The sequence below is a fragment of the Corvus moneduloides genome, chromosome 12 (assembly GCF_009650955.1).
Source record: "Corvus moneduloides isolate bCorMon1 chromosome 12, bCorMon1.pri, whole genome shotgun sequence".
NCBI classification, from domain to species: Eukaryota; Metazoa; Chordata; class Aves; order Passeriformes; family Corvidae; genus Corvus; species Corvus moneduloides.
The window spans coordinates 8,155,194-8,180,510 of NC_045487.1; the positions used below are offsets into that span (position 1 = coordinate 8,155,194).

Sequence of the window (25,317 nt, forward strand, 5' to 3'; positions counted from 1 at the left end):
CCTGGGCGTCGCGGAACTCCACCACCACATTCTCGCTGCTCCAGCGCGCCGCCATCTTGGGCCGCCCCGGCGGAGCCCGCGCGGCGCCTGCGCACTAAAGGGAGCCGTGCGGGGGCTGCTGGGAGATGTAGTCCCACCACTCACTACCCCACCACCCGCCCCCGTCCCGGTGAACTGGGGCAGCGAGTCCCGTGGAGTCGCTGGGGGTCCCACGGCCCGAAGCGGGCTCCCGGGCGGGTCCAGCCTCCCGGAGGGGCTCTGGTCGCGGAAGCCTGCGGGTGGTCGCAGCCCCGCTGCAGAGCAAGATATGTGCGTGGCGTGGGTCGAGGGTTGTGTTCCGCGGGGCAGCGCCCGCCCGCCGGTGCAGCGGCGGCTCCGCGTCCCGCGGCGGCAAGCGCAGCGCCGGGCGGCGGCGGTGCAGGGGTTAAGGGCGGCGGGCCGGGGGGGCCGGGGGCGGGAGCATGCGTGCTGCCGGCCGCTATTGTCTCCAGCGCGGCGCCCAGCACCAGGCGGCGGCCGCAGCGAGGCCGTGCCCGGCGCGGCGCAGCGCAGCGGAGCGGGGCGCGCCGCCCCCGCCGCCCCCGCCGCCCATGGGCCACAGCTGATCCGCGCCCGGCTCCCGGCCGCGCCCCGGGCACCAGCGAGGCGGGCGGAGCGACCCTGCCGGCGTCCATCCCCCCCCTCCCCCGCCGCTCCCTCCCCGCTCCGCGGCCCCGGAGCCCTCGGCGGCCTCCGCCGGGGGTGACGGCGGCGGCGGCGGCGGACTCGGGGCGCCCTCGCCCCTGCGGGCCCGGCGGGGGGAGGATGCCTGGGGCGGGGATGGGTTTTCGCCCGTAGCTCCCCGCGCCCCCCCGCTTCCTTCCGCCCCCTCTCGCCTCCCAGCGGGGGCGGCGCGGCCCCGTTCCCCGCGGGGGGCTGTCGCTCGGCTCCCTCCGGCCCGGCGGCGCCCACATGGGGGGCAAGCAGAGCACGGCGACCCGTTCGCGGGGCCCCTTCCCGGGGGTGTCGACGGATGACAGCGCCGTGCCGCCGCCGGGAGGAGGGGGGGGGCCGCCCCCCTTCGGCCATTACCGGGCGGGCGGCGGCGGCGGCGCGATGGGGCTGCGCAGCCGCTCCGTCAGCTCGGTGGCCGGGATGGGCATGGACCCGGCGGCGGCCGGCGCCGTCCCCTTCGGGCTGTACGCGGCGGCGGCACGGGCGGCGGGGGAGGCCGAGCGGGCCCCGGGCGGCGGCGGCGGCGGTCCGGGCTCCGACTCCACGTACGCCCATGGCAACGGTTTCCAGGAGACGGGAGGCGGTCACCATAGAGACGGGATGCTGTACCTGGGCGCCAGGGCCTCGCTGGCCGACGCGCTGCCCCTTCACATCGCACCGCGGTGGTTCAGCTCGCACAGCGGTGAGTGCCGGCTCCCCGGAGCCTTACCCCGGCTTTCCCTCCCTCCGTGGGTGCCCGGGGGCGGCGGTGGGCGCGGTTCACCCGGGAAGGGGGAGCTGCCCCCATCTTGGACCCTCATCGCCATCCCCTCCCCGGCACAGACGGGTGGGTGCGTGCTGGAGCTGGCATCTGTGTCAAGGTCAGGGGAGGAAGGGGCTGTGAAGGGAGGAGGCTTTCTAGAAGGGAGGTGTTTTGGCTCTGAGATGTGAAGTATGTGGATGTCCCACCCTACCCCCCTTGACATGGGGGATAGTGGTCTTGAGGTCTCAAGACCTTGGCTTTTGCAGACCAGGATGAGCACCTCATGTCTTTTCTGAAGGTGTTTGGGGGTTGGCAGTCATAGCAGTTCCTGGCCTTAGAAACTGGGAAAGAGATAGAGGAAGCCTTTGGAAGTAAGGTGTGGGGATTTTCTTTTTCCTTTGTTTTGCATGATAAAGGGCCAGGGAGGGGCCAAAGTGGGTTTTCTCTTTGAAGCCAGCTGGCAGTGTTGTGGTGCTGAGGAGGAAGCAGAGAAGGAACTGCCTGCCTCTTTAACAGGGCCAGCTGGGCTCTTTTGCAGGAAACATGTCAGGCTATGGGAAGGGGCAAGGTTACCCCCTTCACCCTCCTGGCTGCACTCTTCCATGTGTCCTGGTGTCTGGAGAGGAGCTCTGGCTGTGAGCAGGGCTGTGTCACTGACCTAGTTTTGGCTGGGTACAAGGAGCGAGGTGGGAGGTCCTCCCTTCCCCTCCTGGCTGGAGGGGAAGTCATTTCAGGGATGTCTCCTTGCGTTTCCTGGAATAGTCTGGGATTTCTCTCCCACCCGTCCCCCTCACAAATGATGTGTTCTCCTTGTGTGACGTGGTCTGGGAATTTCATAATATGCCTTGGGACAATGCCTCATTTTCAGGAAGGCCTAAACTGAACCAGTGGATAAGAACAAAGTGCAAGAAAAATCTCATGGGGCCCATTTTCTCACTTCTTGGAAAAAAAAAAATCTTGGGATTTTTTTCCCTATGCCCAGTCTCCAGGGGCTGCTCTTCTCCATTCGATCAAAGCTGTGTGTCTTGTATTGCATCCTCAGTGGCAGAATGGCCCAGGTCTGATTTCTATTGATCCGGATAAGCCAGGCACTTGCCCTCCTCCCTGGCAGATGGAGAGGGCTGGCGTGTGGCGCCGGAGTTGAGACTAAGAGCTCTGGCAAACTTTCTTGCTCTGTGACCTTGCACAGACTGCTCTGCTGCTCTGGTTTCTAAACGCAGAGAGAAATGAAGGCACATCATCCTTCCAGGTATTCCACAAGCCTCTGTGGGAATGAGGGCCATGGGGGCTTCTGCTGCGCCTGGTGCTGGAGTGAGGAGGGTCTCATTACAGAAACACCCTGCAGCTCACAATGGTTGGTCAGGGAGTATCAGTTAGTTACATTTTGAACTGCAATGCTGCGAGGCAAAAACCTGTTCAGAAAAATAAACCAGCTGCAAAATGGACTAAGCTGTTTTTCAGCCACTTGAGTGAGTTAGTGCAGTGCTGCTAAGTTAAACACAGTGCCCTTGAAAGATTGCAGCGTGAGCTGTGGGAAGTGCTGCAAGAGCTGGGTTTTTCTGGTGCCTCTTTTGGGGCCTTCTGAGAGCATTTGAGCTGAGCCAAAGCATACGCGGGCAGCAGTGAGAGCTGTTCAGTCTGTGTTGAAGCCTCTCCCGGTGCTGGTTCTTCCTCGTTGCTAATTAATAGCAAAACGTGTGGAGGATGCTTAAAAACCCTTCTGAAAACTTGTCAGAGCTCATTTAACTTTTGCACTCTTCTTCTCTTAGTGTAAGAAGTTAATGAAGGATTTGGAGACTGCAGGGAAGGGGGGAAGTAAGCCACCTCAAGATTGCCGAAATTCCTGTTAATCTCCCATTGCAGCTGGTTAACCTCCAGCAGGGCAGTCAGGAGCTACTCGTGTCTTCCCCGCTGCCTCCCCATCGACCTGCTCCTCTCACGGTGCTGAGCCACTCCATTAGCCTCTGGAAAGTGCTGAAGCAGCAGCGCTCTGGTAAATGGAGAGGAGCTTTGACATTGCTGCGCGTGACTGTCCCTGCTTCCTTCGAAGGATGACTTGAGGGTGGGTGTGAGGGGACCCGCCGACGTACCAAACCCACTCAGCACGAGGCATGCCTGGGGATCTCTGGGATCTGCCTGAGCTGCTACCAAGGAGAGGAGCCCCCCAGACTCTGTGGCTGACAGGGCTGGAGAGTGGATTCTTGCCCTGCCTGCCCCTTTCTGGAGACCCCGATGGTTCTGTTTTCTGCATATGGGGAAGGAAGGTTGCATTCATGTTTTTCCAGGAGCATTTGGGTTTGAGGCATGAGCTGGGAGCTCAAAGTGCAACCTGAGTCCTGTGGGGTCCTCAGTGGGACAGTGAGGAGTCCTGACTTGAGGGCAGTGATAAGGTGCTGTTGTTGCAGCAGCATGCCTGTGGTAATGGGAGCACACAGTCTTGGCGCCTCGCCACTCCCTGTATCTGCCATGCAGAGTTTCTGTGCCTCTCTGACTGCTTCATGGCTCATCAGGCCCCTTAGTAGGGACCCTGATAAGTGAGCTGGGGCAGGCTGAGCTCTCTTCCCTGGTTGGTGTCACTCCTTCTCCTCTCTGCAGTTGAAGGCCTGCAGAAGAGCTAGGTGTGCCTGCGAAGGAAGGGAGGAGGACTGTGCTGGGAAGCCTGTGCAGAGGGAGGTCACAAAGTGTCCCCAAGGCCAATGAATGCTGCAGCATCCCTGTAAGGTGCTGTGCATGGGGTTGGTCAGTGAGAAGAGCCCAATGCTGCGTCCCTCTGGGCTCCACTGTGGCTGCTGGGATGGGAGGAACAGTTAGATACTGATGGCCTCTAGCCTGTCCCAGGACAAGGGCAGGAGAACTGCTGCTCTTGTGAACAGTGAAGCCTACATATATCTTCCAAATGGGGTGAGCAAGGAGCTCTGACCTTTATGGTGGAGCTTGTCCCTCCCTTTGAGTGGACAGCACCTCTGTGGGTGAGTCCTGTTTCCTGATGGGGATTTTCCCAGGCATGCCCACCATATGCACAAGCAATATAGCTGTTCCAGCACCACCTGAAACTGCTCTGGGATTTCCCTGTCTGCCCAGGGTTTCCGAGATCCACTTCCTGCCTCCATGAGTGGAAAATAACACATCTTGCACAACTTTGGAGTTTGCCTGTAGCACTTGACCCTGCCTCTGTAGGTTTATGACTATGAGGACTTCTCAGTAAAGCCAAGGCTAGTGGGAAGAAGGGAGAAAAGGGAGATGTGTGATTTGGTGCTGCATGTCTCCAGCTTTGTGTGGTTCTCTTAGTATCTCTCATGTTATTCATCTTCATCAGAGGATCTAAGGGAGTTTGCAGAGGCTGTAAGTAGCTTAAAGTTTATCTGGAAATCCCACTCATCACCCAAAGCCCTTGAGTGTTTGAAGCTCTAATAAATCCGTATCTCCTTGTCTGTTGGCTAGCCCAAGGAAACACCTAGCTCATCCTCCTGTGCAGTACCACCAGGAATGTCACAGGCTTTCCGTGCACTGATAAAGCAAACTGTTTGTCCTGGACGCTGGTAGCACCAGTGTCAGGAGGCCTTCTTTGCCATATGAGCTGCTGGGTTCTCAGCAGCTGGGTTCTCAGGGCAGGAGGGCCCAGCATGGGGAAGATGGGAAGATTTTTAGTGCAGAGATGGCAGCCAGCATGCTGGGCTGGGTGCTTCTCCAGGCATGGTTAGAGAGCAAAAAAGGCTGGAAGTGCTCTTCAATCTGGCTCCAGAGTATGGGGAGGGAAAAAGGGGTTGTTGGAGGGTGAGCTGAGGATGTGTGAACACCTGTGTTGGGCAGCCCCAGTCTCTGCAAGCAGGGAGGAGGCCTGTCTGTGGTGAACCCTTGCTGTGCTCCAACAGCTTTGAGTCCTGAGCCTTTTGTCACTGGTACCTGGCAATTCTTGCTCCTCACATCGTCCTGCCACTGCAGTCTCTACACCAGAAAGAGAAGGCTGAATTCTGGCTTGTAGTCAGAAAGCTGCTCTCAGCCCTGACTGTCCTGCCACCAACTTGTCACCAGTGTGTTCTGGCAGCCAAAAAGGGCCCCCACTGTGTCCCATGGTTTGTCAGGCACAGCACTGCCAGCCGGTCAAGGGAGGTGATTGTCCTGCTCTGTACTGGTTTGGCCTCATCTCTAGTCTGGTGTGCCGATTTAGGTACCACAATACAAGAAGAATATAAAGCTGTTAGAGAGCATCCAGAGGAGGAACATGAAGATAGTGAAGGGTCTAGAGGGGAAGCCATACGAGAAGCAGCTGTGGTCACTTGGCTTGTTCAGCCTGGAGAAGAGATTGAGGGCAGAGCTCATCATGGGCTGCAGCTTCCACAGGAGGGACAATGGAAGGACAGCACCAATCTCTGCTCTCTATGACCAGTGACAGGGTCCAAGGGAACATCATGGAGCTGTGCTAAGGGAGGTTTGCATAGGATGTTAGGAAAGGTTTTTCATCCAAGGTGTGGTTGGGCACTGGAAGGCTCTCCAGGGAAGTGGTTGCAGCACCAACTCTGACAGAGTTCAGAAAGTGTTTGGACAAGGCTCTCAGGCACATGGTGTGATTCTTGGGGTTGTCCTGTTCAGGGCCAGGAGTTGGACTTGATGATCCTTGTGGTTCCCTTCTAACTGAATCTATGAAGTTTTCAACATGCAGACATCATATGTGCTTCCCTCCCCCCTTACAGGAGCCAGGCCAGGGCAAGGGCACCCCAAGGTCTGCACAAACTTGCCATTCTGAATCTATTTTTGCTAGTGGAAATTTCCAAAGATGACTGTCCTCAAACCATCTTTTTGTGAGTTTGGTGCTGGTTACTGTCTGACAGTTGGGTCAAGCACCTGCATCATTGCCAGGCCTGCAGATCATTTGGGAAGTGGGTGCAGAAGTGGTCCTGATGACTCCCCACACTGGTGATGTTCAGCTCTCCAGGTCTAGAGGGAATGCTTTTCTGCTTCTGCCTTCTCTGAGCCAGCTGCCAGGGCAGCATCCACCTGGGACGGGGGGAAGAGGCAGCGGCTACCTCGGAAGAGCAAAGTGCTGAACACCTGAAGACGGTAGACTCGAAGACAGCTTTAATGCTCACCAGAGCTGGAGATGAAGTTTAAGTGCGTCAACGTTGGCGTTGTGCGTGAGAAGCCGGCGGTGGCGGCAGTTATCTTCAGTCTCCGCAGCGAGAGCTAGCGCAGGCTGTCTCTGCGCTGCCTTGCCTCCCCAGTGCCCTCTGAAATCCCGACTGCTTTCCCCAGGAACAAGGCACTATTTGCTGTGCACATTAACTGGGCTGTCTCCTCTATAAACCTGTGCATAAATCAGCATAGGGTAGCTGGGTGTCCTCTCCCCTTTCTGCACATGTATCTTCCAGAGATGCTGAGAATGATGCTCTCGTGCTCCTGGGCTGACCCACTTCCCAGCCAGGATTGTCTTCCCAGCCCGTGACGTAAGTTTATCCCATGCTGGTTTGTTTTGCTGAGATGTTTGTTCCGGTGACTGGAATAACCGTAAAGGCTTCTCTTATTTATTAATGTGCTATTAAGGCTCCTCTCTCTCTCTCGTTTGCTGGCCGGAGGATCAATCAGATACAGACATCTTTGGTGGAGGAGCAGTATCAGGCTGGCGCCTGGCCAAGGCAGCCGCGCAGAGTCATGGGAAAATGCTGCTAAATGCTGAAAATTAATTTCAAGAGAAGTGCAGGGAGGGAGAAAAGCCCACTTTGGAGGAGGAGAAAAAAAAAAAGGCTTTTTTTTTTCCCCCTCCGGTGTAATCTCCCATGTGACAGATCAGACAGGCAGCAAAGGGCTCTTCAGATAAATTCTCTTTGCAGGGACCAGTGTTATGGTGCCCCAAGCAGACAGTGGGCAACCACGAGGTGTATTTTGTGGCATCTGCTGCTGGTACACAAAAACCCCAGATGTGCTGAGTACTTGGTTTTGAGTAAATGTGACCTGACTTTCTCCTGGTTCCCTTTGAAAATTGAAATCATAAGAGCTTGGGAATGATGTACATGAGCAGTCAAGTGATGCTGTAAAGCAGCAGGCCCTGATGCAGAGCATTTTGCCCACCTGCTTTGGCCTCGCTGTACACTGGGGTACAACAAGCCTCCCTCTGTAGAGACACCAATTTTTTATTTCAGGTAGAGCAAAACTGGTTAAAGCTGGGCCTTAAATGTCTCCCCTGCACCAGTTCCACCAGGCAGGTTTCAAATGTGGGTGAACCCACTGGGTGCTTGAGTACCTTCCAGGGGTGCTCATGCTGTCCCTTGCAGGTGCTACCTGACCAAATGCTTTTGCTTAGTGCTTTTTGATGAGAGGCTGTTGGAGGTGCAGCTTCAGGAAGCTGTGCTGCCTGGGGCCTCTTCTCGTGCTGTTGCACAGCATTTCCCGTGGGCAGAGCCTGCCTGCTGGCAGGTTTCCTGCCCTGCTGGGCTGCAGGCAGGGGAGGGGAGTGCCTGTGGTGGGGGACAGGGGCTGCTTCTTTCTCATCATGGTTTAACTTTCCAGCCCGCTGCAGGTCCGTACAACCTGGGATTCGAGGAAGGTGGAAGGAAAGGCCAGGGAGGCAGCAGGCAGGTCTTCATGGCTGGCCTCTGTGCTGCTGGCACAGGGCTTGATACTTTGGTGCTCCCTGCTGTGGTCCCTGTGCCTCCACACTGCCAGGTTTGTGCCATGTGCAACCAGCTGAGCCTGAGCAGATGCATCGCTCAGACCCAACGCCATGTCTGTGGGCAGCTGAGGGTGGGCTATCCAGGGTGTATTTTGCCAGTGGGGATGGTACCTCACCACTGGAGAGGCTGTACTGCACCTCTGAGGCGAAGCTGACTCTTCTCTCCCCTCCTTCTCTATAGACCAGAGCTGGCCAGCATCAGCACCAGGTTGACCCTGGGACAGTTGTGGTGTCATGGGCTGAATGAGCTTGGGAAATCTGTGACTCCCTTTCTCATGCACACTCATGTAGCTGTGGGCCTCCCATCAGTGGCGTGAAACTAGACTGTGTGCCTTGGAATGGTCTTGTGGCACTTTGTAGAGAAGCAGAGAGATGCTGTGGAAATACTTGCCTTTTTGCTAGTTCTAGCAACCCCAGCAGAAATTTCCCAGGGTTGTATATTCCCAGTTAGCACCCTTGGTTCATTGAGTCTATGTCAAGTTATGGCCATAGTTCCTGAAAGACTGTCACCTGCCAGGCACAGAAGAGGGGCTGGGACAGATCCTGGTGAGGGAAGCACAGCAGCGCAGATGAAGAATGGAACTGAAAGCTGCTCAGAGCTGTTTCCTGACCCAAGCAGGCAGGACGGCGTGACAACAGTGGGTATTTTTAGAGGCCAGCTGCCTGCAACACAAGAGGGGGAAAGAAGCAGTCAGGCAGGAGAACTGAGTGATGCTGACCCTGTCCCACATCCCTGCCCAGCATTTTATTTCCTTCCAGGATGAGGCCACTGACATTTCCATGTCCTCTGTGCCTCTTTGCCTGTTGCTGCCTTGAAAGACAGCTCTCTTCCTTCTCCCCCTGGCTTTCACCATGGCTGTGAGTTTCTCTGATCACAGCTTAGCGATTCTAGGGTGGTGCTGGGGGCTCCGCTCTCCACATCCTGGATGGCTGCATTACAGCTTGGGGTGGTGGGCGTTTGGGGAATTGTTTTTTGGAGAAGTCTTTGTCACCAGTGAGGGGAAAACCTTCAGTTTCTCTGCAGCTGGGGTAATTGCAGTAATTCATCTGGAAGCTCTTCCTACAAGGCGATGGAGCTGCACTTCGTCAGAAGCACTGCAGGGGAATTAGATCCACCTTTCAATCCATCCATCCAAGGCCTGTACATCTGTAGCTGGGGAAAAGGAGGGGGGGTTTGGCTCTAGGCAGATGGCTTAAATTACTGTCTGCAGGGAGGTCGAGTCAGTATGGGCTGGGATTGGTTTTGGGGCCAACTCTCTGTTAAGCTGGTGCTGAGCAGGACAGGCTGAGGCTGAGCACCCTGCCTTGGCATTTCGGGTTATCCCCAGTCAGATCTTGCGGCTTTGAAACAACTGTCTGTGTGCTTATTTATGGAGCCACTGATTCATAGCCCTTGAAGTCTGCTGTTTTCTTGGATCTTACCCTTCTGAGGGGGTTTGTAGATGCCTTTGATTTCTTTTTGCTCCCTGTAGGCAGGTACAAAACAAGTGGTACCCTGCACCTAGTCCTGGGTGAATGTTTCACGGGAGAATGCTGCTTCACAAGGCCCTGCCTGGCTCTGGAAGTGGGGTTATACTCTGCTTCTCTGGGTGTTGCCTTTTGTGATGGGGAAGAGAGAACTTCAAATCCCACAACTGGGATTTTTGTCATCTGCAGCCCCAAGTATGTCCTTTCTCAGAAGGAGCCCTTCTCACGTTGGAGGTTGGCACATGTTGAAGCGAAGAGGCAGAGAAGGTGGGATACCCAGGCAGGGTTGTTCCTGCCTGTGGCACAGTGTAGCCCCTCCTGCCTCCTCCAGCAGGATCCAGCGTGGGCAGACCCTGCTGCTTGCTAAGGGGCTCATTCCTCTGAGATGCTGTGCTTTGTGTTTCGGAGGGCTCCCAGAGCTGCAGAAAGCTGGCTCTGTCTGCCAGCCGCCTCCATGTTGCAAAGGCAGCTGGGAAGCTCTGAAGTGGTGTATCCCCATCCTCAGCATCCTCAGATCTTCCTCCCAAAACCCCAGCCTTTGGCTGTCAAAGGGGAGTTCATGGTGCCTGTCCAGGCAGCTTGGAGAATCCCTCCCCTTCTGCACCATGTACAACAGAGAAGTGGGATCACTCCCCAGCTTTGCACCTGCTTTTTCCCCTTCCTGCTGTTCTGGTAGCCTGGGGCATTCAATGGTTATCCCTCAGCAATCACAGTCCCTCCTAGGGAGCAGGGAGATGCTCTGTGCCATGCAGCCCTTCCTACCCACGTGAGGGGCAGGTAAGGTCAGGGCTTGCTCTGCAGCGTGCTGCTCACTAAGATTTTTTTTTTCCATTGGTGGAAATTTTTTTTTTTTCTGTCTTTTTGCAGAAACAACCAGTGTGAACTGGCCACAAGTGTTTCCCAGCCGTGAGCTGCTTGTGGGTGCAGCTCTGTGTGCCTTTTATGCTCTGTTTGCTGCCCACTACATAAAAATTGCCCTTTTTCTACCCCAAAAAGCGTCATCCTTTCCACGCACCCCAGGCACAAAGAGACCCTCCTCCATGCTCTTTGTGCAGCGCTGCTGTGGGATGCCTAGGGAGGAGGTGTCTCAGGAGCTGGTTGGGATCACTTCCTGGCAGGAAGAGGTACTTGGGTGCAATCAGTGCTTGGCCATACTCCCAGCATCACAAAGCCAGGGCATGTCATCATGTGCCTCTGGAGTGTCCCATCATCCTTCCAAGAGATCATCTGAAGCTGAGGCATGATGGAGCCTCAGCAGCATCAAAGCACAAGTTTTCTGCTTTGGAAAAACCCAGGGGTCAGGAAGCAGATCACCCCATGGAGTCAGATCCGGCTGTGTTTGGGAGTGGCTCAAGTCGGGCTTTTGTGTTTCAACCTTTCCAAAAGCGGGAATTCCTCTGGCAGCTCTGCAGTGCTGGAGCCTGGCAGTGGGGACTCCGTGGGTGCCTCCCCAATGGATGTCTTAGTCAGAAGTGACTCACCCCACCAGTCCCCGCCTGACGTTGCCTCGCTGCTCCCTCCCAGCCCTTGCCAAGCCAAAGTGTCAAACTCTGTCCCTTTCTGCTCTGATTTCCAAATGGCTGCGTCCCACTGTGCTGCCAGTGGATCCCCTGCACTCCTTCATTTCAGCACCTGGGACCCCCCTCATTACCCTGCTGGCTCTGTGCATCCTGCAGATGATTGCTGCCCACAGCAGGGCTTTGGCTGGTCTTCCTCCTTCCTACAAGAAATATGTGGGAGGATAAAAACAGGCATGCAGGCAAACCCTTTGGAAATTCCCAGGTGTGCCTGCAGGATCATTGTCCTCTCAGGGCAGTGAGTTTGAAAACCTGATCATCCCTTGAAGGGTGTGGAGGCAGCACCAGAGCATCCCTGCAGTTCTCCTGAGCCATGAGATGGCCCCACACCTGTTTTGTGACTAGCAGGAGCCCTGGATGAGCTTGTAACTTGGTAAATTGGAGCCCTGCAGCCTGACAGCAGGAGTTGGAGGTGTTAATGCCTTCACTGGGCCATCACCCAGGACCCCTCTGCTTAACTTCGCTCTTCTCTGGGATGCTAAAATTAGCTTTGGGCTACACATTCTTCCTTATGAAACCTGTTCCCAGCAGCTGGGGGAGTGTTTCTGCAGTAAACTAGGACTTGCCAGAAGACAGGGTGACCCTGGGAAGTTGCCTTTTTCATCCAGGTCTGGGGGAACTGATCCTGCAGCCTGAGCTGTAGGAGGGAGATGATTTCTGCCTTAGCATAGATACTTCTGTTCAAAAATTGCAATTACAGCCATGAAAGGGGCAATAGTCAAACAGTGACAGGCAAGGAGGGTACTTGGTGTCTGGACATCCTGTGACCAGGCCTCGTTGCCCTCCTGCTTCTCAGTGTCTGTGGGCTGTGCTGGAGGTGTTTTGTAAGGCTTTGGTGTGTCCATCTGCTGAGAATCGATAGCTTTGGGTGCTCTGGAGGAAACGTTCCTGGGGGTTCCCCCTCCTGTGTCTCCTGCTCCTTTCCAACTCTCCAGCTTTCCTCAGCCCCAGAACTGCAATCTGTTCTCCTTCTTCCCATCCTCCCCCACCACCTCCATAAGAACCCAACTGGCTAAAAAAAAAATAGCTCTGCCTCCTGGTGATGCCATGAAGATGTTATACCAGATCTTTGCGGGGGGGCATTGCGGTGTGCATTTCAGTGCATTCGACCTAGATGTAGTGCACCTAAAGATCTTAAAATAAATACCAAGATAAAATCCCTTTTTCCCTTCTAACCGTGTTTGACTCTTGATTTTAAGGCCAGGAAAAGGCATCACTGGCTTGCAGCAAGCCAGCCTTGGGCTTCTGTGACGTGGTGCCACCCAGCCCCTCCGCTCTGTGTGCTGCATCCCTCTGATCCCTATGGCTTCCCCACGTCCCACCTGAAGCACTAATGCCTTGTCCTTGCTGCTACATCTTTGTGGCTTCAGTCACATGGGAGTGGACAGAGGTGTCTCCAAAACACAATGCCTTGAGCATTAGGATGGTGCTGGTCTTGGCCAGCTTCGTGTTCCATGGCACATCCCTGCCACCCTTGGCTGGTGTGTGACTGACCTGACAGCAGACACTTGCCACATGGGGACTTTCCCAGGAGCTACTGCACACCAGGGACAGCTTTTCTTAGACCTTGAAAAACCTGGCCTTGCACAGAAGTAGCTTCTTTTTGGGGTGCTGCTTTCACATTACAAACATTTATTTTTTCCCTTCTCAGCAATCTGAACTGACTCAATCAGCAAGGAAATGCTGGGGTGGGATGGGGATGGAGCAAGACCATCCCTCTGCCAAGGCAGCAGAAAGGGTCAAGTTTCTTTCCAAGCACTGCCATCCAGAGATGTCCCATCCAAGCCACATCTCCTGCTTGGCTGATCATCTGGAGCTGTTTCACTGGCCTGCCTCCCTTCCATCCCCAGAAAGATGGGATGTCTTACTTCCACCCTGGACCCGTCCTTTATGCTCTCCCATGTCTCTGCAGCCTTGAATCAGGAGGAAGGATGCTTGCTTTTTCAAAGCTGGCAAATGTGGCAGCCTAAGTACTTTACTCCTTCCTGCCTACGTGTCCCTGCTCATGTCAGCCCTTGTGCTGCACAATAGCCCAGCACGATCCTGGAGTTCACTCGGTGCCTTGAGTCCTGCCAGAGCAGCAGGGCTGCCTTGGACCTCAGCTCCTGCCTCTGCCCATGCAGCTGATGCCTTTTCTTTCTGCAGGGGGAAGTGGGTTCTGTCCTGGTTCTGCTGGGTGCCCTGGCCTGCAGGCACTTGATGCTGCCTCCTTCAGCATTGCCAACTGCATCACTGAGCCTGGTAGAGCCTCACTTCCATGGTGGGCTTCCATTCGTGAGGATACACTCAGCTGCCAGGTCCCTGTTGTGCCCCAGTGCTGGAGAGGTGCTCTGTGCATCCATGTGCCATCTCCAGTGTGCTGCCTCTGACCGTTGCTTTAAAAAAATGAGACTGCTTTAAACCCATAGGGAATTTATTTTCCAGGAGATGTTGGGTCTGAATATCTTGGCTCTTCCGGTTTTCTTCGCTTGCCTAGCACAGAGGACAACTCTCCCTGATCCTTTCTTCTCTCCTGGGGCTGTGCTGGAGCCTTTGAGGGATAAGGGAAGGGGAGGACTTGGAGCCCCTTTGTGTCACCCAACCCCACGTGCTTCAGATTGACCAACTGGTCTTTCAGTTTTTCCCTCCTCTTCAGTCACTAGTCTAGGTTTTTTCAAGATGATCCATGTGTTCCAGCTTCCACCTGGTGCTGGTTCAGCTGGCAGTGTTAGGGAAGTCATGGGGGTAGGTAGGATGCTCATAGGTTACTCAGCAAGGAGGAGGCACCAGGACTGCATGCTTGGACCAAATATCCCCTGGTTTCATCTCATGCTTGGATGCATCCTCACCTGGTATAAGCCAGCTCCCTTGGCTGGGAGCCCAGGATGCTCTCTAGAGACATGGAGATGGGCTGTGCAGCCAAGGTTTCCAAATCTTCTGTGATCATCCAGCAGCCTGAGGCTTACCCAAAGCTCCCTGTTTCTCCAGGTGTCCTGTGGGATGGCTGGGCACAGAGAAGGGACCCCTCCTGGGGCAGGCACGTTTTGGGGAGTTTTTGTTGCCACTCCCACTCAGAGGGCACTGGTTTATCCCATGGCAGTAGTGGGAGACTGGGCGACCAGGGATGCCGCTGGTGAATGCTGTATGGGGTGGGTTGCTTGCATTGTGCCTGAGCTGTTATTTCCTCCTGCCTTCAGGGCACATCATCCCCACCAGTGTCTTCCTCCCATTGCTGGAGGTGCTGTGCAGTGGAGGAGCTGCTGCTCTCCATGTTTCAGCCACCTGCCAGTGACAAAGCCAGGGTGTCCTATTGCTGGGGCTACTCCTGATGGCACCGTGGCCTGTAAGCAATCTGCGTGGAGGCGCACCCATCTGGAGGAGGGTTTGGCAGGTGAAGGTAGACATGGCACATGCCTTTCCCTGGGATCCAGGGCAGGCTTGCAGCTCCCGTGGACATGGTCTCACCCACCCCCAAGGGAAGCAGCCACTTCCACTCTCAGGACATTGTGTGGTTGACCCTGTTGTAGTGCTCAGTAGACACAAGTGATGGGAATTTCCTATCCCAGCGCCAGAATCAGCTCTGTTTGGGATACTTAGAAATGGTTTGGAAAGGTGTCTCAGCCCTCCCACCACCAAAAAATTCCCTGCAGTTCTGTGGCAGTGCTTTTGGCACTGTGAGGGTTAACCACCAGGCTTTTTCAGCGTGCACAGGACTGTGTGGAGATTTTCAGAGGTTCCCAGCTCTACTTTGCCCAACTCTCTAAAATTAACCATGTAACCTTCCTAAAAATACTCAGAGGGCAGTAGCCCCTGGAGAGCTCCAGCGCCACTTGCTCCTGGTTTCTAGACCAAGCCATTGGAGAGATAAGATCACCTGCCACCCTGTGTCTCGCAGCCCTGGAAAGCCCTTGGCTTTCTCAAAGTCTCCTGCAAGATACAAAGAGTCCAGGTCTTGACCTGAACCTGCCTTTCCAGGCCAGCCCCCTTCATGCAGCACCCTCCTCTTCTTCACTTACTTTTGTCGGGAGCTGGTACCTGCCCACACATCTCTGCATGAGGTGACAGTGCCAGCTTCAGGTTTAATGTGCCATGGGATAGGAGCATCACCAGCTGCCCCAGATGCCTAGGGAGGGAGGACGTGTCCATGGCCTTTCCCTGGAGCAACCCCCGGGCCTCCCCATGGGTGTGGGAGGCCCAGGCAAGGAGGAATAGGTGGGCCCTTCCTCTCTTTTTTTTAAGCATGTGGGAGGAGGACAGAAAGGGCTCGAGGAGGAGGGAGGGAGCTGAATTTTCCATGAGCAGCTGTCAAAGTGTAATCTCCTGCATTGCTCCGGCTGGCAGCTTAGGCAGGATAAATTAATGGGGATTTCAGGGAATGTGGAAAATACCATGGCCCGGAGGGGGCTGGCCATGTGGAGAGCAGCTCTTTCATCTACAGGAAAGGCTCCTGCCTGAACTGTGAAGGGATGTTCCGAGGCACCGGGCTTGGTGCCTGCTGCTGTTGGGTGCTGGCTGTCCCCTGGTTCTCTGCCCACCACCTTCACCCAAAGGTCACATAGAGAAGGGGTGAGGGAGTTCACCTCTGCCTCCCCTTTCCCGCTGGTGGTGGGCTCCTGTGCCTTCCATGGAGCGAAACACAAGCAGTTGCTTTTGCAATGTCAAGTATTTGTGCCGACAGCTGGGGTGCAGGGCAGCCCCCCGCCCTGGGGGCCTTTCCACACCAGCTTCTTGCTCCTGCTCAAACTTGGGAATTTATGCAATTGCTTATTTGCCTTTCCTTTTTTTCCCTCTCCATCTTGTGAAATGCAGAGCCAGAAAAGTGTGTGTGCTTCTGCACTTGACTCAGCCCCCAGACCCGTCTGGCTGGAGGATGCCACATACATGCTGGGGCTTGAGCCTGGGCCCCTCCGTCTGCCCGATGTCCCCACGTCCTTGCCATGGGGCTGTGGCGGCGTCAGGAGTCCTGGTGCCCCAGACAGCTGCCCAGGGAGCAGTGTGGAGCATGAGGAGTGTTCATGCCGGCTATTTATAACCGTGCTAAAGCTATCCCAGCTAGCAAAGAGGCCTGGAGATACAGCCACAGCCGCTTGCTGGAGCCTGCAAAGGGCCCTGCTCTTTGCCTGGCCCTGCTGCTTTGCTGGCGGCCGTGCCCTGGCAGCCACAGACCAGGCAGTTTCATCCGGGGCCTTTTCCCTTTACATCGGTTGCACGTCTCATAGGATCCCTTCGGGTGCTGCTGGAGCTGGCAGATCTGGGACAGCTGTTTAAAATAACACATTGGCACAGAAAAGGGGGGACCAGAGGAAACGAGGTCTGCCCACACACTGCACAGGGAACAGTACAGAACCTTTACAAATGCCTTGCCCTGACACAGAGTTTGCAGACAAAATGCCTTTTCCAAAGGGAGCCCTTCACAGCCGTTGCAGACACTTGCTTCTGGAAAGCAATCCCCAGAGCTCCCCCGGTAGGGACCGGTGCCTGTGGCGCTGGCACACCGTCCACTCCAGGCGGGATCAGTTCAGGCAGGGACGGGGCAGGCGGGCTGCCAGGGGAGCGGGGCACCGGGAGGGTGTCTCACAAGGGAAGGCCAGTTGGGTCTTGCAGCAGGCAGGCTGGGAGGCTATACGAGCTATCCACGCTATAAATACACCGGGTGGGTAAACACTTGGGAGGAGGAAAAAATCAGCGCCTTCAGCTAATGGGCACGGCTGCCACAAGGTATAAATCGGTCAGGAGTAAAATTAGGCTGGAGAGGAGAAGGCAGATTGGTGCTGCTGCCCACGAGGCCCTGGCTGCAGCGCTGCCCTATCACCTGGGGCTTGGTGCAGTTGGGGCCAGACTCAGAGCAGAGACCCCATGGCTTGGCCAGGCTGGGGCAGGGATGTATTCCCAGCGTGGCAATGCTGCAGGCCGGCAGGACACCCCACTGGAGGGACCCCTGGGCTTGAGGGCTCCTTCTTTTAGCAGGTCCTTTTAGAGCCAATCTCATACCATCCATGGTGCTCATCCTTGCTGCACCCTCCTGGGAAATAACCACACTCTGGAGGGGCAGGGTCCAAGGACCTGGGAAGTAAACTGTATTTATCACTGCTGCTAATGAGCACTCGGGTGTTGAGCAGTTACCAGGGCTGTTTGCACAGCAGAGGTCTGAGCTGCCTCTCCTTAAAGCCACCCTGTACTTTCTCCCTTCCAAGAAGCAAAAAAATTGTCCTGTCCACATCCAGGTGGTGGCAAACAAGAACCTGATTCATCCTTAGATAATTTGTGTACATTCCTTTTCTTTTCTTTGCTTTTCTTTCCTCAGCAACCTTTGCATATATATGAAGAAAGCTCTTAAGCGGCACTGCAGTCAAACCTGATCTGCTTTTAGAAGGCAGATCCTTAAATTACCCTCTCCCTCTCTGCAGGCAGGGAATTGCAGGATATTCTGGTGCAAACCCGTGGTGGTGGCACACTCGTGTTCAGCTCAAGCTGCGCGGCTCTGCTGGGCAGTGACAAACCACATGGCCTCGAGCTGGCTGCAGTGGAAGGGCAGGGGGTCCCAGATGGGTGACCTACAGGGCTGCTTGGGGTTCTGCTCCTTGTGAGTTTGGGGCTTACAGACTGGGTTTGGGGCAGCCTCACTCAGTGGGGCTGGGGATGATGCCATGATGGTCTGCATGGCTTGAGCAGGTGACAACACTGGTGTGACACCCTGGCACCACCCCAAGTAAGGTCGCAGAGCAGATCCATCTTCAGGGCAGGACATCCCGTCCATCTTCATCTAAGAACCCAAGTCACCAGGCAGGGCCAAGGTCAAGCTGCCTCATCAGCCTGCAGGGTCCCCCTGCTCCTGGGGAGGCAGGCTGGCATCGGAGGGGTGAGCATTCATTTCACTCCTGCAGAAAGCTGGAGAAAGCAGCCGTTTGTGTTTGATGCTCCAATCTGCCAGTCCTCTGCTGCAGCTATACAAGAAACTCCTTCCTTGCAGCTTTTTTGGCTCAGCCATGCGGTGCTGAGCTCTGGCAGCAGGGACAGCACTGTCCAGGCACAGGGACATGCCCCTGCACTTGCCAGTGGTTGGGTGCTGTGTGCCCCAGGCTGCTGCTCGCCCTTTAAGGCCCGGCAGCAGCTGATGGCCACGTGTGCACTGCCTTGGCACGCTCTCCGTGCCCTCTGTGCAGCGGGCACAGGGACAACCAGCACACCAGCTCGTTGACTGTCCCCTGTTCGGTGGCTGTCCCCAACGCTGACGCTGCTGGTGGCCAGCACAGGATGAGTGGGTGCCCAGTGGGTGCAGTGTGGGGTGAGGGTCACTATGCAGGCAGCAGGTGAGGGGCTGCCCGCTGCTGTGCCCCACCATGGCCCCAAGGATTCCCCAGGATGCAGCGTGGACTCCTGCTGCCCTCGCTAAGGGCTCGTCTCTCTGCTCTCCTTCCAGGTTTCAAGTGCCCCATTTGCTCCAAATCTGTGGCTTCTGACGAGATGGAAATGCACTTTATCATGTGTCTGAGCAAACCTCGCCTCTCCTACAACGGTAAGGGACAGGCTGTGTGGGGGACACAGTGTCCTGCTGCCCTGGGATGGCTCCAGGCAGGCTGGAGAGACATTTGCTGCGGGCAGGCAGCTTGGCTGGGCTTCCCAAGAGGGCTGTGCTCTGGTGGGATGGTGCTGCTCCATTCCGCTCCCCTGTGATGGCTCAAACCCTGCTGCTTTTGCTTTCAGGCTCCTTTGTAACACCTGCCCCAGGGTGGCCCCCTCCCCACCCCTCTGTGCCCAAGGGAGCCCTGCTGGCCCTGCATCCTGCCTGGTGGGGGCAGGGGACGCGTGTCCTCCTGGGCTACCCCCACAAAGGGGCATTGCCTTCCTCCCCTCCTCGCTGGCAGGCCGGCTCACGAGGCTGAGCACTGGGCTGTAAGCTCCAGCATCTCCCACCTCTCTCCTGACCGCTGGTGTGGGAGTGATGCTCACCCCCTACTGGTTGGTGATTTTTTGGAAGCCAGGGGTGGGGGCCGTGTTCACTCCAGATGCCCCAGGCCCATGTCCCCCCTGTGCCTCCACGTGAGCCTCCTGGCAGTGTTTTCCAGCGCTGTTGCCATTCTACCCCATCCCGGCTGCCTCCGAAGTGACGTTGGGCTCCCCTCCATCCCAGGGAGGGGAATGCTGCGGTGGTCCCTGTCTCACTGCTGCCCTGTCCTCCCCTCCCAGATGACGTGCTGACCAAGGACGCTGGCGAGTGCGTGATCTGCCTGGAGGAGCTGCTGCAGGGGGACACGATAGCCAGGCTGCCCTGCCTCTGCATTTATCACAAAAGGTACCATGACGGGACAGCCAGGCGGGTGGCAAGGGGACAGGCAGGGACACCTGAGGCTCAGCAGCATGGTGGTAACATGCTCTCCTCTTGCAGCTGTATAGACTCATGGTTTGAAGTGAACAGATCTTGCCCAGAGCATCCTTCTGATTGACCCGCCGGGCGTGCTTGCTGACTTCTCTCTAAGGTGAGCCTGTAGTGGACTGCTCAGAAGGGATATTCCCATGCCGGGTTTAAATCCAGGGCTGAAAGTGGAGGATGGGGTGGGATAGGGTGGGATGTGACAGCCAGGGCTCCTGCTCCTCACCCGGGACGGTCTCTCTCTGCCTTTGCAGGGCACCTTGCTATACCTGCTGTACCTCCTCTCCCCGTCCCCCCCGCCCTGCCTGGAGTTTTGGGCTGACTTTAAATTCCTCGAGAAGACAAAAATAAAACCCAGAAACTTGAATCCACTTGGGACAACGGCGCAGTTTTTATTTTATTTTGTTATTTTTATTTGTTCTGTTGTTTTTCTGCTTTTTGTTTTGTTTTGTTTTGTTTTTTTAATTTAAAAGATTTAAAACAAAAAGAAACATCCAGGAGAAGACAGTGTGAGAAAAGCGGAGCGACCTGCTCTCCCCTCCACAGCCGTTGGTCACCAGGAGAGCTCTGCCCGCCAGGGAGGCCCCAGGGACGCCCTTGGCCAAAACCCTGCCATGATGTTTGGCTTTTCTCCCCGAACCGAAAGGGGAAAGCTGCCGGGGGACAGCCGGCCAAACGGAGCACGCAGCATTTCTCACCGGCAACCCCCCACCTCCCACCCGGACGCACCCGGGGGCTCTGCTCGGTTTTTTTGCACTGACTAAACGGGAAATTTCTCCTCTCTCCCATCTCCCTTTTGGAGATCTCCACCCCAGCCCCGGCAGCGTTGAGATGGGGACTCTGCCCCACACCGAGAGTGGGGCCACTGCTCCCCCCTGCTGAGTCGCAGGGGTCCGTCTTTCAAGTGTTTACAATGAGAAAAAAAAAGGAAAAAAAAAGGAAAAAAAAGAAGAAAAAAAGAGAAAATGGACAAAAAAAAAAAAACCACCAAACAACAAACCACAACTGAAGCTTCGTGTTGACTGGCGTGTTCTTCAATTTGAGCTTCCCTGCCCCGGTGATGTTTACAGACTGGTCACTCTTTAACTCAGCTATAACCACTCAGAGACTGGAGAGCTGCAGCATCCCCGCCGCCCCTCTCGTGCCCCCTCGCAGGGCTCCTCTTGCCAAAACCACCCCCCCTCTTTCTTTTCCATCGGCTTTGAGTTGGACCCTTTTGAGGAGGGTATGGGGAAGGCCCCAATGGCCCCCCGGATGCCCCTGGCCATCCCTAGTCACAGGGGTGGCTTTGCTGGAGGTGCCAAGATGGTGTCATTTCATGGCAGTGACCCCCTCGCCCATCCCCATCCCCTCCTGGTGCGGCGGGCGCATTTTCGTTGGTGAGACCTCCCCTGCCGGTGGCCGTGCCCCTGCGGGAAACCTTTCTGTATTTATATATTAAAAACCGGGGGAAAAAAAGAGTTCAGAGCTTGGGGGGAGCTTCCTTCATTAGTCAAGGTGTTTTGATATGGTATTAAAACAATGTTCAATAAAATATTCACTGTTATTTTATTTCACTGGCTTTCTTGGTGAAGCAGATGGTGCCAGTGGGGTGCTGGAGCCCCCCACCCATGCCAATTCCCCCTGCCATGTGGGGATGGATGGCCACAGTGGTGCTCGGCAGGTCCCCAGAGAGCTCCCACCTGGCACCAGCAGCACTGCAGCTCAGGGGAAGTGGCTGAAGTGGGATGCCAAGGATGCCCTGCCCTGTGTGTGCTGTCTGGGACAGAGGCCTGCTGGGAAGGGGCTGGGGGGTCCTGTCCACCCAAACAACTTCACAGCACATGGACACTGAGTGAAAAGGGTTTATTGGGGCTTTGAGGATCCCTGACCCCCAGAAGTGGGGATGGGGGGATTTGTAGGGACACATACAGTGGCACTGGAGGGCAGCATGGCCACTCTGGCCCTGACACCAGGGGCTGAGGCCCCCTCACCTCCAGCTCAGTGCCGGTGCTCCCCCTCAGAGCACCTTGCCAGGGTTCATGAGGTTGTGGGGGTCGAGCGCAGCCTTGATGGAGCGCAGGGTGTCCAGGCCCTCCTGGCCCAGCTCCTCCTGCAGCAGTGCCCGCTTGCCCAGCCCCACGCCGTGCTCCCCGGTGCAGGTGCCCCCCGCCGCCAGTGCACGCCTGCAGGACAGGGAGGGGCAGGGCATGGGGACGTCTGTCCATCCAGCCCTGACCCCCCAGAGTACTCTGGCCCCACCTTCCCAGGCGCTGGGTGAAAGCATGGATGCGCTGGGCCTCCTCTGGGTCCTGGGAGTTGAAGATGAGGAGGCAGTGGAAGTTGCCATCACCCACATGTCCCACCATGGGTCCTGCAAAGCCACAGGTCAGATGGTGTGTGGCATGAAGGATGGTGACCCACCAGCCCCCTCTGTCCCAGGGGGCTGTGGCCCTGCTGACCGGTGATGCTGGAGGCCTGCAGGTCCTGCTTGGTCTCCACCACCACGTCGGGCAGGCGGGAGATGGGCACGCAGACATCCGTGGAGTAGCCCTGGGACAGGGAGGGCAGAGCTGTGGCACTCGCAGCACCATGGGCGCTGCCGCCATCATCCCCATCCTTGTGCCTCACCTGGCAGCCAGGCCGCAGGGCCAGGGCAGCGTACCAGGCATTGTGGCGCATGGACCAGAGCTGCTCACGCTCCTCCAGCCCCTGTGCCCAGGCCAGGCCAGAGCCACCGTTGTGTCGCACAATCTCCTCTGATGGTGACCAGGAGCTCTGGGACAGGACCCACAGCACCCCCGGGCACCCAGCCCTCACCCAGGACCTCCAGTGCCCATCCTGGGCACCCATCCCACATCCTGGGATACTCCTGGTCCCTCTGCCCCTTGTCCCTGGGTCCCTGTCCACCACCCTGTGACACCCCTGGTCTCCCCTGTCCCATGTCCATAAGCCCCTCAGCAGACCCTAGAGCAGACACCCAGCCCTCACCCTAGTGTCTTCCCAGTCCTCATCCCAAGCCTCCATCACTGGTCCCCCTCTTCCTGGTCCTGGGCACTTATCCCCCTCCTCAGGACACCCCTGATCTCCCATCCCCTATCCATAGGCAGCCATCCATGACACCAGTCCCCCAATTCTAGGCTCTGGGCACCTGTCCCTCATCCTGATGATCTCAAGGTCTCCAATCCCCACCCAGCCCTGGGCACCCATCCCTCACCCCAGGACATGCCTGGTCCCACTGTCCCATGTCCTGGACATCCATCACTCACCCCAGTGACACATCATGGCCCCCTAGCACCACACTTCACTCCAGAACACCCTGGTCCCCGTGTCCCATGTCCCTGGGTACCCATCCCTCATCCCTGGGTATACAACACAGCCCCCAGCCCCAGACACCCTATCCTCACCCCTATTCCCAGCCGTACCCATCTGCTGCTGCTGCTCAGCCAGGCTGTGCCGGGAGCCATGGAGCTCCAGGAGGAGTGTGGCTGCTGCTGGCAGCCCCATCCCACTGAAGCGGCCACAGGCATCTGCCATCACCTCATCCAGGAACTCTGGGTGGGAGGAGGCAGTGCTGAGCTCCACCACTGGCACCTGGACCCCCAGCCCCACCTCTGGCTGCGGGCACCTACCGATGCGGGCCACGGGCACAGCGGCCTGCAGCACCTGAACTGTGCAAGCCACGGCCGCCCCCACACTGGGGAAAGAGGCAACAGTGGCAGCAGTGGCCTCGGGCAGTGGGTGCAGGCGCAGCGTGGCCTGAGTCAGGAAGCCCAGGGTGCCCTCAGAGCCCACGAAGAGCGAGGTCAGGTCATAGCCAGCCGCCCGCTTCCTGCACAGAGCTGGTGAGCAAGCGCCCACGTGGCACATGGCCAGCCCAGCACAGCCCCCCGGCATCTCAGCGCCCACCTGGGCTGGCGCCCGGGGCCGGCGGTGTGGAGCAGGCGCCCGTCCGGCAGCACCACGCGCAGGTTGAGCACGTTGGGGCGCATGGTGCCGTAGCGCACCGCGTTGGTGCCCGAGGCCCCCGTGGCAGCCATGCCACACAGCGAGGCATCCGCCCCAGGGTCTGTGAGCAGGGGATGGGCAGGGGAGGCAGGTGGGGATGGTGTCCACTCCCACATGGACACCACTGGGACCTCAACTACAGCAAAATTATGGGCATTCCCAGAAGCACAGGGGTCATGCCACTTCCATTCCCATGGGAGCCCATGGGAGTGCAGTGCACCCATGAACACCACAACACCTCCAACACTCCCAAGATGCCCAGGCCTACAGGCATCCCCAGCACCTCCAGTGCTGTCACCCCCAGCCCCGTGACCCCCCTCGTGCCGACAGTACCGACAGGGAACCAGAGCCCAGTGCCACGCAGGTGCTTGTTGAGGGCCTTGCGGGTGACACCGGGCTCCACCGTCACCGAGAAGTCCTCGAGGCTCAGCTCCGCGATGGCATCCATGCGGCTCAGGTCAAAGCAGACACCGCCCTGGCACAGGGGCAGCCGGGGCTCTGGGCACGGCCGGGCACCCAGAGCCCCCGGGGGGTCGGAGGTGCTGGGGGAGCCGATACCTGCACGGCATTGACGCCTCCTTCGAGGCCGGTACCGGTGCCAAAGGGCACCATGGGCACGCGGCAGCGGTGACAGAGCGCTGCCAGCTCCTGCACCTGCCCCACCGCCTGGGGCCACACCACGACGTCCGGAGGGGCACAGCTGGGGGACAGGCAGCACCACTGACCCACTGACTTCAACCACTTGATCCTCCCCATGGCCCTCCCCCAACCCGGGACTTGTCATATGCCCCTTCCCCTCCCCACGGCCCCTTGTCTACCCAAACATTTCCCATGCCCAGAGCTGGCCCCTCCCCGTCTGACCCCTTTCCCTTCCAGTGCCTCTTGTCCTCCCCAGATCTCTTCCCTATGCCCCTTCCCCTTCCCATGGTCTTTCCCCTCCCCAGAGCCTTCCCCAGGGGTCCCAGCTCCAGGGCCACTCACGGGTGCATGGACTCATCGTGGCCGTGCTGCTCCCGCACCGCTGTGGCCGTGGAGACATTGGGGGCCCCAACCACGGCCCTCAGGGCCTCCACGAAGTCCGGGGGCAGCGAGGGCTGCGGGGGGAACAACGAGGGCCCTTCAGGGACGCAGTGGGGAGGGTCTGATGGCGGCCATGGGCCAAGGGCACAAGGCCAAGTGGCCGCGTCAGGACCTGAGTGCCCTTCGGAGCCCCGGCCCCACCTTGGAGCAGCAGCTGCGGCGCCCCAGGGCTGCCCCGAGCGCCAGCACCCTCCGCAGGGCCATGTCTTGACGGGACAAGACCGCGAACATGGGAACTGCACAGGACCAGGACATTGCCCTCTCCCGCAGCCTGTCTGTCCCTCCCCCACACTGACACCTTAAGGTGGCTCCAGCCACACGCGAGTGTGTCCCTGACGGGGGGAACTGGCTCCCACCAGTGCCTGTGGTCATGTTCCCCTGCTGTCCCCTGCCTGAGCGGAGTCACTGCATTCACCGTGGCCCCTCCTCTCCCCCGCATCCCCATGCCTGCTCAAGTATCCCCACAGCTGGTCAGGGGTCCATGACCCCATAGGAGACCACACGTCCCCATGCTCCTCCCCTCCCAGCCAGGAGTCACCATGTCCCCCTGCCCATCTGTCCCCATTCCCAAGCAGGTGTCCCCGCGCCCCCCTGCCCCTCTGTTTCCCTGCGCAGTCAGGTTTCCCCATTCAGGGCCAGGAGTCCCCATGCCCGTCTGCCCATCTGTCCCCGTTCCCAGCCAGGTTTCCCCGTTCAGGGCCAGGAGTTCCCATGTCCCCCGTCCATCTGTCCCTGT

General features: G+C 57.5%; 3 protein-coding genes across 6 annotated transcripts in view; 1 reads left to right on the forward strand and 2 right to left on the reverse strand.

Annotated features, from left to right (window-relative positions):
- The window catches only part of WDR59 (WD repeat domain 59), a 49,264-nt gene extending 48,895 nt beyond the window's left edge, over positions 1 to 369 (reverse strand). Inside the window, exon 1 of one of the 3 annotated variants that reach the window (XM_032121588.1) lies at positions 2 to 369. In XM_032121588.1, coding sequence (XP_031977479.1) covers positions 2 to 55 — 54 coding nt within the window. In that variant the 5' untranslated portion in view covers positions 56 to 369. The remainder of the gene's footprint in view (position 1) is intronic. The other 2 variants (XM_032121590.1, XM_032121591.1) reach the window with 2 other exon arrangements.
- Positions 370 to 766: 397 nt separating this feature from the next.
- Positions 767 to 21,065, forward strand: ZNRF1 (zinc and ring finger 1). Of its 2 annotated transcripts, none has more exons than XM_032121845.1 (5): positions 767 to 1,396; positions 18,564 to 18,659; positions 19,331 to 19,436; positions 19,530 to 19,620; positions 19,769 to 21,065. In XM_032121845.1, the coding sequence occupies exons 1-4, from the start codon at positions 952 to 954 to the stop codon at positions 19,585 to 19,587; spliced, it is 705 nt and encodes a 234-aa protein (XP_031977736.1). In that variant the 5' UTR covers positions 767 to 951; the 3' UTR covers positions 19,588 to 19,620; positions 19,769 to 21,065. The 2 variants fall into 2 exon arrangements, with proteins under 2 accessions (XP_031977736.1, XP_031977735.1); XM_032121844.1 differs by having other exon boundaries at positions 19,988 to 21,065.
- A 280-nt stretch (positions 21,066 to 21,345) lies between these two features.
- LDHD (lactate dehydrogenase D) lies at positions 21,346 to 24,851 on the reverse strand. Its single transcript, XM_032121843.1, has 11 exons — positions 24,723 to 24,851; positions 24,483 to 24,595; positions 24,060 to 24,201; positions 23,835 to 23,976; positions 23,403 to 23,562; positions 23,126 to 23,325; positions 22,919 to 23,047; positions 22,125 to 22,252; positions 21,956 to 22,046; positions 21,756 to 21,867; positions 21,346 to 21,679 (listed from the first exon to the last, which is right to left on the reverse strand). Exons 1-11 carry the CDS (start codon positions 24,834 to 24,836, stop codon positions 21,514 to 21,516), a joined length of 1,497 nt encoding a protein of 498 aa, XP_031977734.1. The 5' UTR covers positions 24,837 to 24,851; the 3' UTR covers positions 21,346 to 21,513.
- Positions 24,852 to 25,317: the final 466 nt, after the last annotated feature.